This window comes from Clarias gariepinus, chromosome 12 (assembly GCF_024256425.1).
Source record: "Clarias gariepinus isolate MV-2021 ecotype Netherlands chromosome 12, CGAR_prim_01v2, whole genome shotgun sequence".
NCBI lineage: Eukaryota > Metazoa > Chordata > Actinopteri > Siluriformes > Clariidae > Clarias > Clarias gariepinus.
In genome coordinates this window covers 23,675,341-23,692,675 of record NC_071111.1, presented here as the reverse complement: position 1 = coordinate 23,692,675, position 17,335 = coordinate 23,675,341, and the positions used below count along the sequence as shown (strand labels likewise).

General features: G+C 39.8%; 1 protein-coding gene across 2 annotated transcripts; it reads right to left on the bottom strand.

Annotated features, from left to right (window-relative positions):
• Positions 1–8,489: 8,489 nt before the first annotated feature.
• agbl5 (AGBL carboxypeptidase 5) lies at positions 8,490–17,106 on the bottom strand. 2 transcript variants are annotated; one of them, XM_053509082.1, is made up of 13 exons: positions 17,022–17,106; positions 15,852–15,927; positions 15,484–15,730; positions 13,928–14,099; positions 13,494–13,663; positions 12,926–13,103; positions 12,657–12,835; positions 11,700–12,192; positions 11,445–11,614; positions 11,133–11,268; positions 10,847–11,037; positions 10,437–10,633; positions 8,490–9,858 (listed from the first exon to the last, which is right to left on the bottom strand). In XM_053509082.1, exons 3-13 carry the CDS (start codon positions 15,666–15,668, stop codon positions 9,569–9,571), a joined length of 2,361 nt encoding a protein of 786 aa, XP_053365057.1. In that variant the 5' UTR covers positions 15,669–15,730; positions 15,852–15,927; positions 17,022–17,106; the 3' UTR covers positions 8,490–9,568. The 2 variants fall into 2 exon arrangements, with proteins under 2 accessions (XP_053365057.1, XP_053365056.1); XM_053509081.1 differs by having other exon boundaries at positions 16,891–17,096.
• Positions 17,107–17,335: the final 229 nt, after the last annotated feature.

The window sequence follows — 17,335 nt, the reverse complement described above, 5'->3', positions numbered from 1 at the left end:
TTCCTTGTCTTGTTCAATTACCAAGTCATGCAGTCTCTTCATGTATCTGATTTGAGGAGACGCTCACTTGTAGGGAATCCAGACCGAACATGCATTTGAAAAGACTTTAATCCGCAAATAAAGATTACCTCGGATGAAAGTGAGGTATTGAGATTGGCATCAGACACAAATAATGTATAGTACTGTGCAAATGTCTTAGGCACCATATTATATTTAGTACAAATGTTATTTATACTGATGGTGATATGAGGCCTGATTTAGTTGTCGAGGCTTCACAACCAATAGTTTCACCAAAAGGTTAATTTCATGTAGCTTCATTTAAGGGCTCATTGTACTGCCATCTAGTGGACAAAGTCTGTGTAGCAACCAAAGAGCAACATCGCAAGCAGATGACCTGTTTAAAAACGTTTATGCACATAATCACCATCTTTAAAATTAACTGATCTAGAATAGGGGGAAAAGAAGAAATAGCGAAACCCTTTTTTCTTTTTTTAATTATAAATATAAACATGAATAATAACTAACAAGCCACTGTTTGGAATCTCTGAACGGAATATAAAAAATCCGCCAGTCAGTGTTAAGCACCTAATACACAAATCGATGTCTAAATCACACAAATAGAGGAGGGAACACTAGGGTAAATAACACTAGAGTTTGAGATAAATTGAGGTAATTAATATAAACCAAAATATTTTGTAGAGTAAATGTAATGTTCCTTAAAAAACTTGAAAAAGAGAAGTTTTTCTGAATCTTGATTCATAAACTCAAGAACAAAAATCTCAAATATATTGATTAAGTCACGTGATTCCGGCAAACGCGAGGCTTCATTTGTCATTGGTCACGTGACTCCCAGTAACCCGGCACGCGCCTCGAAGCGAGCCTTCATTTGGACACGCCCCCTTCTGCTCAAAACAAACTTCGGAGCTTCTGTGTCACTGTGACGTCACTAGTAATTTATGTTCATCAGAAGAAAAGAAAGCCTCAACTTCTAACAGTATAATGTTACAGTGTAGCGCCAAGACACGCTGGATATGTTTTTATCCTGAAATAACTCCTTGTGACACAAGTGTTATACATCTTTAAATGTTCAGCACACACTGGAGATCATCACAGAAGATGTCAGTGATGATTGTTGAGGGATGTGGAAGTAATGATTAAGTATGCTTAACTCATTAAGTATGATTCAGATTTTTTTTTTTTAATTAAGTACCGGAACCAAACCTAAATCCCAGGTGGCAAAATCCCACAATGAAATTTTGAAATGAAATTTCTTTTTTCCTTAAAAATCCAGAATATATTCCATATGGTCCACAATCTGGAAAAAGCCTAATCTTCATGTCTTTTGACTGTGGGAGGAAACCAGAGAAGGGACCCACCAAGCACAGGAGAACATACAACGCACACTTCATGCACACGGGAATCGAACCCTGGACCCTCTATGCCACCATGGCTTACTGCCAGCAAGATCAATAAGTGGGTTTTTGTCACATGCCTACACTGTATCTTAATTTAACCTAAACATAGCTTCATTAATGTTGATTTACTAAATTACATTTAAACTTAATTTTGGTGGTTGATATGTAATTAATTGATTTAACTTAGTCTCCTGACTTACATTAACATCACCATTGTTGCTCCAGTGATTGAATCAGGCATTATTTATTAATTAAAAATGAGAAAATTTTGGTCTCTATTTGAAATGTGTGGTGTAAATTTAAACTGAAACCTTACACTAGGCTTCTCCTCACATCCAGTCCAGTAAGTTTTAAATAAGTTTATATTTAAGGCAAGATCAAAACTGTTATCTTTACTCATTTGGGCTACTAGAATTTATCCCCATATTAAACCAATAAAGATGTCTATCTGAAATATGGGATTATGTGTCGACTGTTGCATTGAACATGGCTGAGTATTTGGAGAATTTAAGTCTACTTACATTGTTAGCTTTGTGTATAATAATTTTGTTGTTGTTGTTGTTGTTGTTATTGCTTATTATTAGCTCTATTATTAGCCCTAGATAATACAGATCTAAAGTCGCACAAGTTCCTTTGTAAAGTGTTACTTATGGTAATAAACACATCTAGTCTCAGAGCCATCATTATATCATCTAAATAATGTTGATTTATTTTGTAACAAATTAAATGAAATGTCTCTGCACATTGCTGTTATCCTGTTTGAGCATCCTTCTTCCTATATCATCTTCTGCAACAAGCTCCTCTGACACTCTCACGTGTTCTTCTGTAGCGCCTCCCTCACCTTCTGCTCCTGCACTTCTGTAGCACAAGTCCCTTAGCACCATGAGCATGAGTCTCGAAGCATCCCATCCCATTTGGCCTTTGCACTAGTCAGAATGCACTGTTTATTAGTTCCTGTAGTTCCATCACACACCACCTGTACCACCATCACATATGACCTGGAACGCCATAAAACATGTACTGTACCATTGTTACAAGCTCTATATGAATAAAACTGAATTTAATTGAACGTATGCTTTAACCCTCACCTCGGCTAATTCCGGATCCTCACTCAGCTCCTGAATCGTCTCTAGACATCTGATCTTCATTTTCTGGTCTCTGTTCTTTGGAGACGAAGGTTTCACCTGGTCCATTTTACCATTAACGCGAGCTCCAGCTTCTTCGTCCCTGTCTGGCTTTGTTAGCATGTTTTTAAGCCATGAGGGAAGAAAAATACAAATACAATTGAATAGAATTGAATTCATTGTGTTTCACTCTGTCTTTCTGTTACAAGAGAATCGGTGAGAAATCTGCTTTGATTATGACATCATCACACGTCAAAGAATCATGGCACAGTGCCAGATCTGCTATTGCAAGAGATGATCGGTAATCATAAATGGAGAGGATTTTCCAGCAAAATTATGTGATTGGGAATGCCTGTGCGCAAAACAGTGTTAACAAACTTAAAAAAGTTCTTTAACAGAATGTAAATGTCACAGCTGAGCAAAACAATTTGTTTTGTGTGTTTATTGTCGGCATGTTAATTGCAGAGGAACAATATATAAGGAAACATTCGGCATTATATATGTAATTTCATTTATTCCAATGTGTATGCTGATGTTTCTGTATTTTTGTTAAAAATTAATTTTTTATCAGGCAGTACTAGTCTGGAATTTCAAAACTCGTCTGTTCCAACCACTCAGCATTCAGCATCACCAGTATACTAATCACCAGCCTAATGATCTGTTATTATCTACACCTGTTTCTCACTGGTTCATGCCTTTAAGTAGATTTTTTTTTATGCTTAAATGATTCATAGGTCACTGTGTGGCTTAACAAACAAAAACATTCCTCTGAAACTGGTACAGGGACTGAACTGAAAATGAGAGGCAAAAAAATGGCAAACATGAGAGCTAGAAGAGTCATTCAGGAAGCCTAGTCTGGCACTTTGCAAAATCTTAAAAAAAAAAAAAAAACTTTTGAAAAGTACTATAAATGAACCATTGCTGAGCCACACCCACCAAAGAACAGGTAAACTGAGCAGAGCTAAGCATTTAGCCAGGGGAGGGTTTTCCCTTAATGATGTCACATCAGGGGAGAATTAATTAGCTTGTTTAAGCCACAGCCAATCCCCCCCCCCCCCACCCCCCAAAATAAAAAGAACACATAAAGCAGGGGCAGTGCTCACACACACGAGACCCATCTGAATATGTGATATTAAATGTGCCATCATGTATTTAATTAGGTGTTCCAGATTGTAAAGCAAAAACTGATCATGCACTGTATGTATATAAAAAATGAGGTCACTACAAAAAATGGTATCCTTTTGCGAGATCAGTTCCCTTGCCTTAAAAGTAAGTGTGTGCGTGTCTCTGCTGTTACCTGTTTAGGTGTGGCTTCTCTCATATCTGGTGGACCATGTAATGGCATCACTTATTATATAAAGCTTATGAAATGTATAAATACAATATTTTCAAGTCTGTATGGATTTCTGAAATACTCTTGAAAATAATTTAATTCTGTTGTGACCAGAATCTGAACAGACCTGTTGTGTTTTTTAAGGCCAGGTTTGACCAGCTTCCACACTCTCATGGTGGGACTGACACAGTACAGTATGCTAACCGAGGTAGTGGATGAGAGCAAAACTCTGTTTTAAGTACAGGGATTTGACTCGGTCGGAAAGGCAGCTCACACCTGAAACCATATAGACATTATTTGAAATTGAAGAATAAAAGACCTTAGCAATATTTATTCAGGTTTCTAAATGGGTGCAATAAGAAAATGGCCCACATTACCTTTTCCACTCAATGGATGAGATATCGTCCTTAGAGCGCTCCTTTATTAAAGAGATCTAAAAATTAAAAGGTAACAAGTAAGGAACATATAATGGACATATGCAGGTAGACACAGTCTCGGTTCTCTACCTGTGACGTCTTTCTCTGCAGTAATGGAAATGACTGGGTGGATCCTGGATTGCCATTCATGATGCCCCTCCCTGACCAAGTAGCGCAATCCTTGCTCTGTAATATTGGCTGAGAATGAGGATCTTTGTTTCCTATTTAGAGCACAGAAAAGGAAATGAAGAACGTAATAAAAAACAGGTTTGTTATGAATAAACCACTAAAAAAAATTTTTGTAATTACACTGATAATGCATTTTTATGCCTCAAACTCTCTGTTTTACTTTTCTTCCAAACATGCCATTTCAGTGTCTATGTAAATGAGCTACTGCTGAGCCACACTCACCAGAGAACAGGAGAGCTGAGCACAGCTGAGCATTTAGCCGGATGATTATATGATGTCACATTAGGAGGAAAATTAAACTGGATTGTTTAAGAGCTGGCACATACAAAAACTTGAAATGAAAGGCCTTTTAATACCAACCATGCATCATTTGAACCTTATGTGAAGATTGTTGCTAGCCATGTGTTCCTTGTATGGCCACAGCTTCTCCATCCTCTAATGGCCAATTACAAGAAGATCAGGAGTCGTATTAAATTGGTTCCTAGAACAACACAGGTCGTTCAGTGTAATTCATCTAGTCTAAACTGGATCTCAGTGGTGATGCGGTGGAACCACAGACTTACAGAATGAATTTTCAGCTCAAAAATCTGTAGCTTATCTGTAGAGTCGACTCGACACCTGGTTATCATTCACACACTACAGGCAACTTGGGAATGTCAATTAACCTTTGTTTATCTTTGGATTGTAGGAGGAACCCAGAGTACCTGGAGGAAACCCACCAAGCACGGGAAGAACTTGCAAACTCTATGCACACAGACCCGGACCCAGGCGACAGAGCCAACCATTAAGCCACCATGCTTCCAGAGAGAGTGTAAAAGGCTTTTAAATGGACGCAGAAGCTCTCTGTCTCTGCTTATGAGGTGTTTTTGTAAATCCATCAACACTTGAGAAGCAACAATTCAACCAGACTTTTTGAATAATGCCACTACATCATGATAGCATAGTAGTATAACATGAGTGGTGGAAATTTAGCAAAATTAGCAACATGGTTTCAAGCATCAAAGTTTTAGGATCTAGCAGCAATGTTGTGGACTGTTCTCTGACAATCATCAGGCACAAGTTGCAGAATGGTTTTGACATTTTCAGGAGTTGAGCTCGTTGAAGGTCTTCCTGATCTCTCATCACTTGCAGTAATGTTCTTCCGCACAAATTGTAATGTGATCTCATGTGTTTTCATTTAAATACAGCAAAAAAGGAGATGATACTTATAAAAGCAAATGTAAAGTACGTGGTTTGCAGGCCCCTCAAACCTAATAACTGGTTGTGCCACCTTTGGTGACAACTGGCAATAAGTCTTTCACCTTACTTTGGAGGAATTTTGGCCCACTCTCCTTCGCAGAATTGTTTTAATTCTGCCACATTGAATCTCAAGGGGGTTTCAAGTCCGGACTTTGACTAGGCCACTCAGAGCCTATTCAGAGATGGACTTGCTAGTGTTTTGGATCATTATTATCCTGCTGCAAAATTCAAATGTGCTTGAGCTTGAGGTGACAAATTGATGGCCAGACATTTTCTTCAGGATTTTCTGGTAGAGCGCAGAATTCATGGTCCCATTAATTATGGCAATTCATCCAGAAGCTGCAAAGCCCCAGACCATCACACTATCACCATGTTTGTATGTTGGTATGATGTTTTTATGAAATGCTGTGATGGTCTTTTCGCCAGATATAATGGGATGCAAATTTTTGTCTCATCAGTCCATAGAATATTTATCCAAAAATCATGGGGATAATCGAGATGCTTTTTGGCAAATGAGATGAGACTTTGTGGGTTTTTTAGGTCAGCAGTGGCTGCAGTTCTTTTGATGTTGTTCTTTTTTGAGCTCCTGGATGAGTAATTGTTGTGCTCTTCAAGTAATTTTAATAGGCTGGCCACTCCTGGGAAGGTTCACTACTGTTCCAAGTTTTCTCCATTTATGGATAATGGATCTCACTTAGAAATAGCTTTGTAACCCTCTGTAAGCCTGATACATGTCAGCTACTTTGTTTCTCATCTGTTCTTGACATTCTATAGATCATGGCATAATGTATTGCTTTTAGCGTGCTTCACTTTGATTGACAGGTTCTAGTTAACTGGTGTCCTGATTTAACAGTTCTGGCACTAATCAGGTCTACTACAACTCTGCTTTCCAAACAATGTGACTAAACAAACTTCATTCATGATTTAGGAAGGGGGACAATTACATTTTCACATAGGGCCAGGGTTTCAAAAGCTTTTTCCCCCTTAACAAATAAAATCATTTATAAACTGTATTTTGTATTTACTTAAGTTATCTTTGTGAAATAGTAAAATTTGTTACATGATCTCAATCAGTTAAGTGTAATAAAAAAAAAAAAAGAAAAAAAAAGAAAGGGCAAATACTTTTTCACGGCACTGTAGTAGTATTTTATTGCAGCTGCAGTTTACAGGCAACGAAAATGACTAACTGCCCCTTTAAACATGGGAAGGTGCAGAAAACAAAAGAAATGGTCAGAATTCTTTGTTTCCATTCAACCAGCAGTGATGTTTATTGAAGAATGAAAAAGGTAGACCACCGTCTCTTGCAACAACAGGCCAAATCATGTGCGTAATATACGGTACAATATAATAAATTATGTAAGTAAAAGTGTATACATACAGTATAATGGTGTACACTGTCATCCACACTGTAGATTAAATGTGAAGCACATTTAGTGGTATTGTATCATTTAGAGATTTGCTCAAGACACAAACATCAGCAACGACATGATTATGGACAATGGTTTATACTTTCCAGGACAAAAAGGTGAAATCTGGTATTATAAATGGTTATGGTTTGTTAAGGGATCTACACAGAACCATGTGACAGGGCTTTTCATCTGGCTAAAAGTGGAACCTTGTGAGAAAGCTAGAATCATCCACTAACACATCCATTAACCTTTAAAAAAAAGTGTAGATATCCTTTCACAAGAAAGCTACACCCCGCAATGAAGCTGCATTTAGATTATAGATATAAAAGACAACAAAAAGAAAAGAAGTACAGGACAATTTTACTAATGGTTATGGGGTGACACCACACCAAAGACAGGAGAGTCTAGTAAAGCACAGCTTACAAAAACAAGCTTGATCACATCACCTACGTAGTGAACTGTCTATTCTATCCAAACTTTATCACAAGTAGCCTTGTCCAATATTGAAAAATCACAGACGGATACAAATCTCATTTCCTTCACAGTGGTTCAAATCAAGACTAAATATGACAGGCAAAAAGTGTGACAGTGCTGATGCAGTAAGGGTCAAGGAGTTGACTAAAGTGCCTGTGGACTACACCTACGCTGCAATTGATTACTTTAACCGTCGATTAAGAAATAAAAACAAAGAAAATGCCTCAATAGCTCCTCAACATCAAAATTCAGCAAGTGACGTCAAATCAAGCAGGACTTCTCACCTTTAACTGAGTATTACTGTATATACTGTACAAGTTTTAGCTTTAAATAATTCACAAAATGTTCCCTTGTTAAATCTGTAACACTGTTTAAATGAGGGAAATACATTACTCATCACAGTTAGCAGGCTAAAATGTTGCTAACATCAAACAAGTTTTTTCTTTTTTAAATCCCCCATACTTTCTTAGCAAGTAAGCGTGGGAGTCGGAAATTGATACAATTCCAATTTCCGAAGTACTGCTTCTGAGACAAGATGAATGCAGCCATGTACCTTAAAAAGAAATCTGTCTCGCTATTTTAAACCTGCGGTTTGAGAACGTTACCCAAAGCGACATACAGAGTAGTAAAGAGACGTTTTCAGAAACGTCTATACAGAACGGTGCCACCTACCAGCAATCTGAGTAAACTACATTTCTAAGCGTTAGAACTGTTATATGTAAAACATGACAAATGTGCATGTGTGAATGTGAATAAATGTAAATTAAATTCACGTACATTGTAAATCTGACAAATAGTTAAATGTCCATAAAGTTTAATAAAGTGGTTGGATTTGTTATCGAATCCCAAAGAATAGCCAAAAATGACAGAAATTCTAATAATTTAAACTGTTTTTGAGAGGAATGGCTAAAGTTTTATTAAAGTGACTCAAGATCATCATGACAACAAAAAAGCTTTCCCCTCATATATTTTGAGAATTATTTTTGCTACGGCACGGCTTGCCAACATGATCCAGAACTTGTATTCTTAAACCTTAAGCTTAATAATATCCCTTTGCTCCGTTAACATTGCACTATGCAAAAGAATAACTATACAGCAAATATGTTCACAAACGTTTTCCACTGATTCGTGAACTGAAATAGAAAAGACTTTCAGCTCTGAGTAACTACTTCCTCTACTGATACTAGGAATTATTACTTCTTGTGCAAATACACCCTTACATCAAATACCCATTATTCTTGTCCTAAGTGAATGAAATCGATGGACGTTTTTTTTTTGTAATGACATGACTGAAGATCTATATATCTGACTCTATGCTGCAGTATTAATATTTTCAGCTCATAAACATCATCCGACAGCAATATTTTTATCTTCATAATGCCAGGAAGGTTAGCAAACTGAAGAAGAAGTGGTGGTAAAGTTTTGGTTGGCATTTGCTATATATTGCCACCTAAATTGCAAATAAAATAATAGTAAGACAGTTAATAATAACAATAATAATAAAAAAAATTTGAAAAGAATTACCAGAGAAGAAAAGTGCAAGAATGCATACTTCAGAAATTATTCATTACTGTTCAAGAAACACGTTTCTGAAAAGAGATAATATGCACAGACAGTCAAAACACACACAGACACACAAACACCACCACCCACTCAAATACAGTTACTATGCACCATTTTGTGTTCCCAGTACATTCAGTCATTGGCATTTAGTATGTGTTTCAAGTGAAGATGCTACAAAAACAAAACCAAGACCTATGACTTGCATGATTTAAAAAAAAAAAAAAAAAAAAAAAAAAAAGGTTTAAAATTTGGTTTTAAAACCATTAAAATCCCCAGGACCTCCTACTTAAAGAGAAGCACCACATCAAACTCATTTAAATCTCACACATACGCAGACAGACAGACAAACAGACAGACAGACAGACCAACTGAAGGACGGACGAACAAACGGACGGACAGAAGCCAGTTAGTCTTGCTGCGCTGGCTGTGCTTTCTGAGAGTCTCTGAGGCAGGTGTGGTGCAGAGGGCTTAGTTTGGTCAGCAGGCCGGTGTGGGAGTACAGACCTGCCGTATTGATGGAGCAGGAGGCTGACCCCGCCCCCAAAGAGGAAGAGGAAGGAGAGGAGGAAGAGGAAGAAGAGGAGGATGAAGGGGAAAGCGGGGGACGAGCTGGGATGGCTTGGCTGTTGCTGGGACAGTGGAGCGAGAGGCGGTGACCAAGGTGGTGCGGGCGCCGCTTCTCCTGAGCCTTCGACTCTACAGTGGACAGACATACATACAAGACGTTCTTTGGTGACACACGCTGACAATCAGAATTGACGCTGGTGTATAAACCCACATGGAATACACAACAAACAAAAAAAATCTGTCACCAAGAGGTGCATCCGTGAATTGGGATAGTCTGCTACAAATCCACACACATTCTCTGTTGTAATGTTTCTAAACCTGAACGTACCACCACCAGCACTGTGTATCCTTTAGCACGGTTACTCCTCTAAACCACCCAGGTCGACTAACTGCTAATTATCTTATGTTGTTGTGCTACTTTTAGACCAGAACTGAAAAAAGGTGTAATGTTGCAAGGGTTAACATGGATTTTTATCTGAACAAAAATTCCATGGGCTAATAAATATTTATGAAGATAAGATTTATAGTGCTGAACTTTTCACCAGGTGTAATGTGCAAAACAACCTGTTTTTTTAGGTACTGAGGTTTGGATTAAACCCAGTCAAACAAAGTAATAACTCTAAGAACTCTATGATGGCGGAAGGGCATCAGGGGCAGTGCTTTCACATACGTATCTTGATATCAGATACAAGCTAAAACTCTCTCACCTCTGACTGGCCCCAGGGCTTTATGGGCTTTGTGTGAACTGGGGTTGCTGCCAGAGTTGCTCCAGCCAAATGTAAAGCTAGGGGAGCTCTTCAGCTGTGGGGGCGTTTGCTTGTTCCCGGAGACGCCGCCGCCATTCCGGGTGCTGTGGCTGCGACCCCGGCTTAGAGAATTCTCTGAAACGGAGCTGCTCAGGCCTCTGCCGCATGCATATTTCATATTTCAGGAAAAAAATAAAATAAAATAATAACAATTGGCTGTTTTAACAAAGGGGTATAAAACACAGCATATACAAGAAAAAAAATTGGTAGTTTATAAAATAAGTGTAAAAAATATGCAGCAAATATAGCTTATCTAACTCTAAAAATCTACAAGGATATAATGCATAATTAGTTTTTTATATCACGCTTACGTGCATTTCGGAGGGCTGGGAGCCTTGTTTACGTTCTTGCGGCCGTTGGAGCCCAAGCCCTTGCTGTTGCGCACGTGTTTGAGCAGCGACGCTCGTAAATTCACCAGGCTGCTGTGCTCGGACAGGACGAGCCGCGGCCACGGGTTACATTCAGCCATGTCCAGCGCTGCTATAGCGACTGCACGGCCGACCTGAAGAACACACGAGGGGAAGAACATCTCAGGAACATGGCTTCAGGGTGAGACATAGGATAAGACAGGGAGATGAATACAAATGGTCGTTTTACCTGTTCGTATACCTCGGGTGTGTATTTGGGAGGGAAGGCAGGAGGGGGAGGAGGAGTGGCTCGGCCGTTGTCGTGGCAGGCGGGAGGAATGGTGTTGACTGAGCGGCCTGTGTTATAGTTACACTCCAGCGTGTAACTGCACAAAGAACAAAGCGGATCCCTCAGGAATGATAAACTGAGCTTTTGGGTCAGAGTAATCTCAGAGTAAGAACAGACAGAAATGCCGGACTGCAAATAACTAATGTCTAAATGAATGGTTTATTGAGCAGTGAAGGCCCTTGAAGATTGATTTTTCCTTTAACTGTGTCTTACCTGTGAACTAATCCAATGGCTTTGTGTATGGCCACTCTGCCACTGCCCTCCTTAGACTGACCATCACGCTTGTCCCGGGCGTACATGTTCTTCTCGGAGAAATTACAGCCAAGGAAGTCGAAATGAGCGCAGTTCAACGAGATTAGCTTCGGATACATCAGGTTCTCCACCTACAAGGAGAAAATTAACAGTTCTCATTTCGAATCAGGATTTGATTCAGTTGATTCTCCTACTTAAACATATCTTTACACTTACTTGCTGATTCTCATCAGACAAGTTGTTCCCATACATGAAGCATCCTCTTTTTGAGGCGTGGCCATGCAGGTCAATGTAATAGGCCACTCCGCTTTCCTGGGGCGGGATGTGCTCTGTCGGGGCAAGGTTAGAGACGCACGAGTCACTCCGGCTCGGCAACGAATCGTTCTCGTCGCCTAGCCCGAGCTTGCTCTTCGCTCTGCCTTTGCTCTCCCAGCTCTCCTCCGTCTGCATGGGAATCTGTGAGAGGTCGAAGGTCGGGCCCTCCAGTCGCTCCACCTCGTTGCGGCAGTTGAGGTAGTGTTCGAGTTCGAGGGGCGAGGTCAGGGTGTTGGATTGGTTGGAGAGTTTGAGAGCAGAGGGGGAGCTGGGTTTAAGGCGGTTGTGTCGGTGATGGTACAGGAGGAGGGATTTAGCTCCGTAGATGGAGGGGTGCAGCTCAGCGCTCGGGTTCATGTACTGTCTGTTAAGATTCACACCGCGGGAGTCCGTCCTTAAAAACCAAACAGCGTTGTATTACTATATACATTGCAAATTAAGGTCAAGGATAAAGCAAATTCTATAGGGAAAAAATAATCTAGAAGATTTAGTGCTTAGGAAATGGATATGGTTGCAATTAGGTCTGAAATTAAAGTGAAACGCCTGTTGCATAGTTGCTATATATATTCATTTAGTTGCAGCTATTTACATTTAAGGAATTGGCAGATGCCCTTATCCAGAGCGACTGACATTTTTATCTCATTATACATCGAGCAGTTGAGGGCTAAGAGTCTTGCTCAAAGGCCCAACAGGGGCAACTTAAACTGGGGCAACAGGTTTGAACCTGGGACCTTCCGGACTGTAGTCCAATGCCTTAACCACTGAGCTACCCTGAGTAATTTATTCATTACAGTCGTGATTAAAACGTTGCCGATAACAATCATTAAAAATCTTTTCTGGTTTCTTTTCGCGACTGACCTATAGTGACCTCTGACCACCCCATCGGGATTGAGCATGGGGATGAGCTTAAAGACAAACATCCGGCACAGCATCTGCGCCCGCGGATCCTCCTGATTCAGAATGAAGTTCAAGAAGCCGTTGAACACGAAGCTGGACGGTGTCTCACCGGGATGCACCCTGCTGCTGATGAAGAACACCTATACGCAGGAATACAGACACGGAACATCAACGACAGGTAGGGAATACAACACAGCTTATCGACTATAGTTATACAGTGGGATTAATACCCGTTTGCCAGCAAAGCGGTGTGGTCGTGGCGTGCTGTGGTCAGGAAAGAGTTTCTCCAGTCTGGGTTCCCTTTCCTCCAGCATGCCGTGGCAGGAGGTCACAGTCAGCAGGTCTACTCGGTGTCCGTCCAGAGAGTAACACAGCAACTCTCGGTGATAATACAGACCGTCTGTCGGACTAAAAACAATCGTGCTGCCATCAGTAAATTACTGCGTAAAAAAACTAATTCAATCGATAAAAAAAAGAAAAGAAAAAAAGAAAGAGATGAGATGTGAGCACTGCCAAGTGTTTTGTGCTTGCCAAGATTTTACATCTAAGACCAGGACATATAAAATTAATTACCTTGTTTTAAAACTTACTTACTAGCCCATTATCTTAGTTTTAGCCTGAACAAGCTTATTTTAAGATTTCCTGCCAAGTAACATTTTCTTGCCGAATGGGCAGAATTTCACTAGGGTTCAATAAAATTTCTTGATTCTTGGCAAGTACAGGAAAAAAAAAAAAGCATTACAAGACTTTAAACCTTGGCAAGCACAGAACAGTTTGCATTGAGATGTGTGTGTGTACCTGCATGGCCCCAATGTGTGAGAGTGGCTAAGAAGTCTCTGGTCTAGCTGCAGGAGCATGTCCTGGCACTCGGTGTACGAGAACGGGTAGCAGAAAGAGAAGTACGTGATGACTCCTCTCCCTTCCAGGACACGGTGCACAAAGGACAACGTGAACTGATTCTCTGACATCTAGAGGACGAAAAACACATTCATTTTAATGAGCGTGCAATGAGGGGAATTTTATTTAACAGTTGAATGCGTCACAAGAAATGATTTACAGCACTTCAGGAGACAGTGTCTGCTTGGAGCTACTGTGGGCGAAAGATATCCAAAAAAAATCCCAAGACACAGTTATCACAAAATGTTTGGCTAAACATGGGTACTTGATTGTCTTTAGCAGTGTAATTAAAATATGCAAGAATGCAGATCATGCACACCAATCACGACGGCTACCTCGAATGTCGGTCGGTCTCGGACTCTCTCCCAGCGCATTTTAACTGGAAACGTGCGCACAAACGGAGCCATGCCTTGAGAGTACAGCTTGCTCTGCTTGTTCATGTTCATCACGTTAATCTTCAGCAGTTTACCAGGCAGCACGCCACGCACGCTGAAGTAGAACCATGACCTGCACTCAGACACACACACACAGAAAACGGCACTTTAGGAGGAAAAAAATAAAAAAGGTTGTTCAGATTAGGATTTTTGGGGGGTTTATTTTTTGGTTACATGTGAGTGCTAAAATAAAATAAATTTGATATTGCATTTAGGAGAAAATTGTACTAAATACATATGTTGATTCCTCCTTAAACTATTTTTAATCTCACTGCTTCGTTCAGAATGATCACTTCACTCAACTTCCTAACTGACTTAGGGATAGCGTGTCCTGTGTTTTTTTATTTTATTTATTTCATTATAACATTTTTAGTAGTTTTGGGCTATTTGGATGCATTTGTTATTATGCATATTATACTATACATCACACATCCAAAAGTAAGTACACTCCTGACCATCATACCCAAAATCATCTCTTCCCCTTATCACCTTCCCATTCTTCTAAGAAGGCTTTCCACTAGAGTCTATTCTTCTTGGCAAAACAAGTATAATGTTGCAGTGTACAAATATATTTTCATAAAACTGAGCTATGGCGTGATGGTCAGGTCGGATGACAGTCGAGCTCTGACAGAGGGTGGTGCGATCAGCTGATCGCATCATCCTTACTGAGCTTCCTGACCTGCACTTTATCTACAGCAAGCGGTGCTGGACCAAAGCCAGGAATATAGAGAAGGACCGCAGCCACCCCAAACATTGGACTGTTCTCTCTGCTGCGGTCAGGAAAGCACTTCCGCTCCCCATGGGTTAATGCAGAAAGACTAAGAAGGAGCTTCCTTCTGCAGGCTGTTTGGGCTCTGAACACAGACCACACCCTGCAGCTTCTTTCTGCAGCCCATTCGGGGGCCTCAACCAGAACATCACAAAAGACTAAACTGATCAGATTAGTTTTTTTTCACATAATAAAAACGCACAATTGCAACACACCCTACATTCCTGCATCACACAAAGAATCATGATGTAGCACATTTCTTGCAAGTTTCTCATTTGCACATAAAGATAAAGACTAACTTGCAATTACATATCCTTTATACTTCCTGTTTTAAATAATACTCACTTTACATTTTTATATTTCTATACTTTTATACTGCATACACAGTTTACACTTTCATTTGTTAACTCTGTTCCTATGTTATTTAAATTTCTGTATTTTTTTTGGCAAATTCTATAAACCTAGGTAAACTGTAAAATTTTCAAATTTTCTGTAATTTTTCTATTAAAACAGTCATATATCATGCTCCTTATAGTTGTTTATGAGAGAAATAAAATTTTAATTTAAATATTAGGTGTCCATACTGTATACTTTTAGCCACATAGTGTAAATCAATAGTATAATAACTCCAGGTGCCTTCATTATGTAAGCTACTAATTTATATTAACGAAGGGGAGACCATTCATACCGATTCCCGTTCTCAAACTCGGTCTCTGCGCAGTCAGGTTTAGTCCAGACGTTGAACTCGTGCTCGACGTGCGAAAGCGAGTTTCTCTCTGCATCGTGCTCGGAAGCTTCCACTTTCTCTACTCGCCCGAGGTTCCCGGAGTCGAAGCGCGAGCTGAACACCACGTTCCCAAATCGGGCCTCCATGACCAGAGCTCACCCCTTAAACATGCTGTGCCTGGACAGTCTCTCAAGAACACAACTCACATCTGGTGGATACAGACAGAAAACACTGAAATTAAAAATATTAAAAATGCAAAAACAAACAAAAAAACAACAACAGTGCATTGGCAAGTCTCTAGGAGTTATTTACATTAAATGTCATGTTACCTTTATGCTTTGGAATTGGTCTTTGCCAAAGGATATAACAACAGGAACCCGGGGAAGATGAGCACTACAGTTAAACCTATACAGAATACGGAATAAATAAATAAAATAAAAACTAAAAAATGAAAATTAAAAGTGTTGCAAAGGCATGTTGGTACTGATTGTGACATATAAAATGTAAATATGTCATAATATGTGGTGCTTTTAAGTCAAGCTGGGACTTTTGTTTGCACAGAATTCGGATAAAACAGACACAGAGTGTGAGTTCAAGACACAGAACAATCAAGTTTCCTAACGTTGTTAAACAACAAAGAAGAAGAAGTGCTTGGATACCATCAAGGTAGAAAGGAACCACAAAGTCCTTTAATGGCCCAAATATGTGAAAACAGCTTGGGGCGAGGTCAAGATTTTACAAAAGATGTGGCAATAACTCCCAGCCCAGCAGCTGTAATGTGTAAAGAGGTGTTGGTGGGCTGTATGAGGTTGATCATTGTTCTGCAAAAACAGGACGACTCTGGTGCCCCATTTTTATTTTCGATTTCTTCTATCTCGATAGAATTTAAGCGCTAGTGATAATAAGCACAGGATTAAGTGCATCAGTGCCACAGCGGATTATACAGCGAACTATTATAAATCTCTTAATTTACCTGTGTTCTGTTATTCTGCACAACCAAAAGTCCCGGTTTGACTTGAACACCCCTTTTAAGAGAAGTATACAGATTGAAAGGCATGACCATGCATGATGACTGTAGGATTTGTTGACCCTGGTTGAGATAACAGATTGACCTGGATGATTTTGATGTTAACTGGTTACAAACAGGTTTTATTCCAGTTCAGCTACTGGTTTCCTGCTTTACACCCTCACAGCTCAGCTCAGTATGCAGTTTATTTACAGCTAGCATATCTCTCTTCATTATTGACATTCCCATGCACAAACAGCACACACTGACAGCAACACGTATCAATAATGACCCCTTCACTAAATCACACCACTGCTTTAAAACACAAAAACAACTTAAATAAAACCGTTACCGTAACGCACCTGGGGCAGATCACCCAGTCTCGCGCTGAGACTTTCCGCAGGCCAGTTCAATGACAACACACCCAACAGTGTCTTCTGGTTATTTCATACGAGCGAGGCAAAGAATAAAGTCAAATTAATACAAAACGCACCGTACGACGCCGTGTTGTCAAGCAAAATCCGACCGAATTCTCGCCGTCCGCTGTGCAGACTCGAACACCCAAACAAACCCACTTAGCCGTCTCTGTGTTACAATAAGCCGGGCGTTCATTGGTCCGCCCGTCTTACAGCGTGCACGTGGAATTATAGAGAGCGCTGATTGGCTGGTTTCCCGGAAGTCCAAAATTTTCTCGTTACATATAGGATATTTAATCAGTTGAGAACAAAAAACAATACAATGAATAATAAAATCACATTAGGGCTTTATATATGTAAGTGAAAAAGCACTTCAATGTATTTAATTTAT

Coding starts and splice junctions, on each gene's coding strand:
- agbl5 (XM_053509082.1), bottom strand. CDS start 15,668: ATGGAGGCCCGATTTGGGAACGTGGTGTTCAGCTCGCGCTTCGACTCC. Junction 12,836..12,925: donor ACCGCTTTGCTGGCAAACGG/GTATTAATCCCA, acceptor TCCTGCGTATAG/GTGTTCTTCATCAGCAGCAG. Junction 11,038..11,132: donor CACCCGAGGTATACGAACAG/GTAAAACGACCA, acceptor TGTGTTCTTCAG/GTCGGCCGTGCAGTCGCTAT.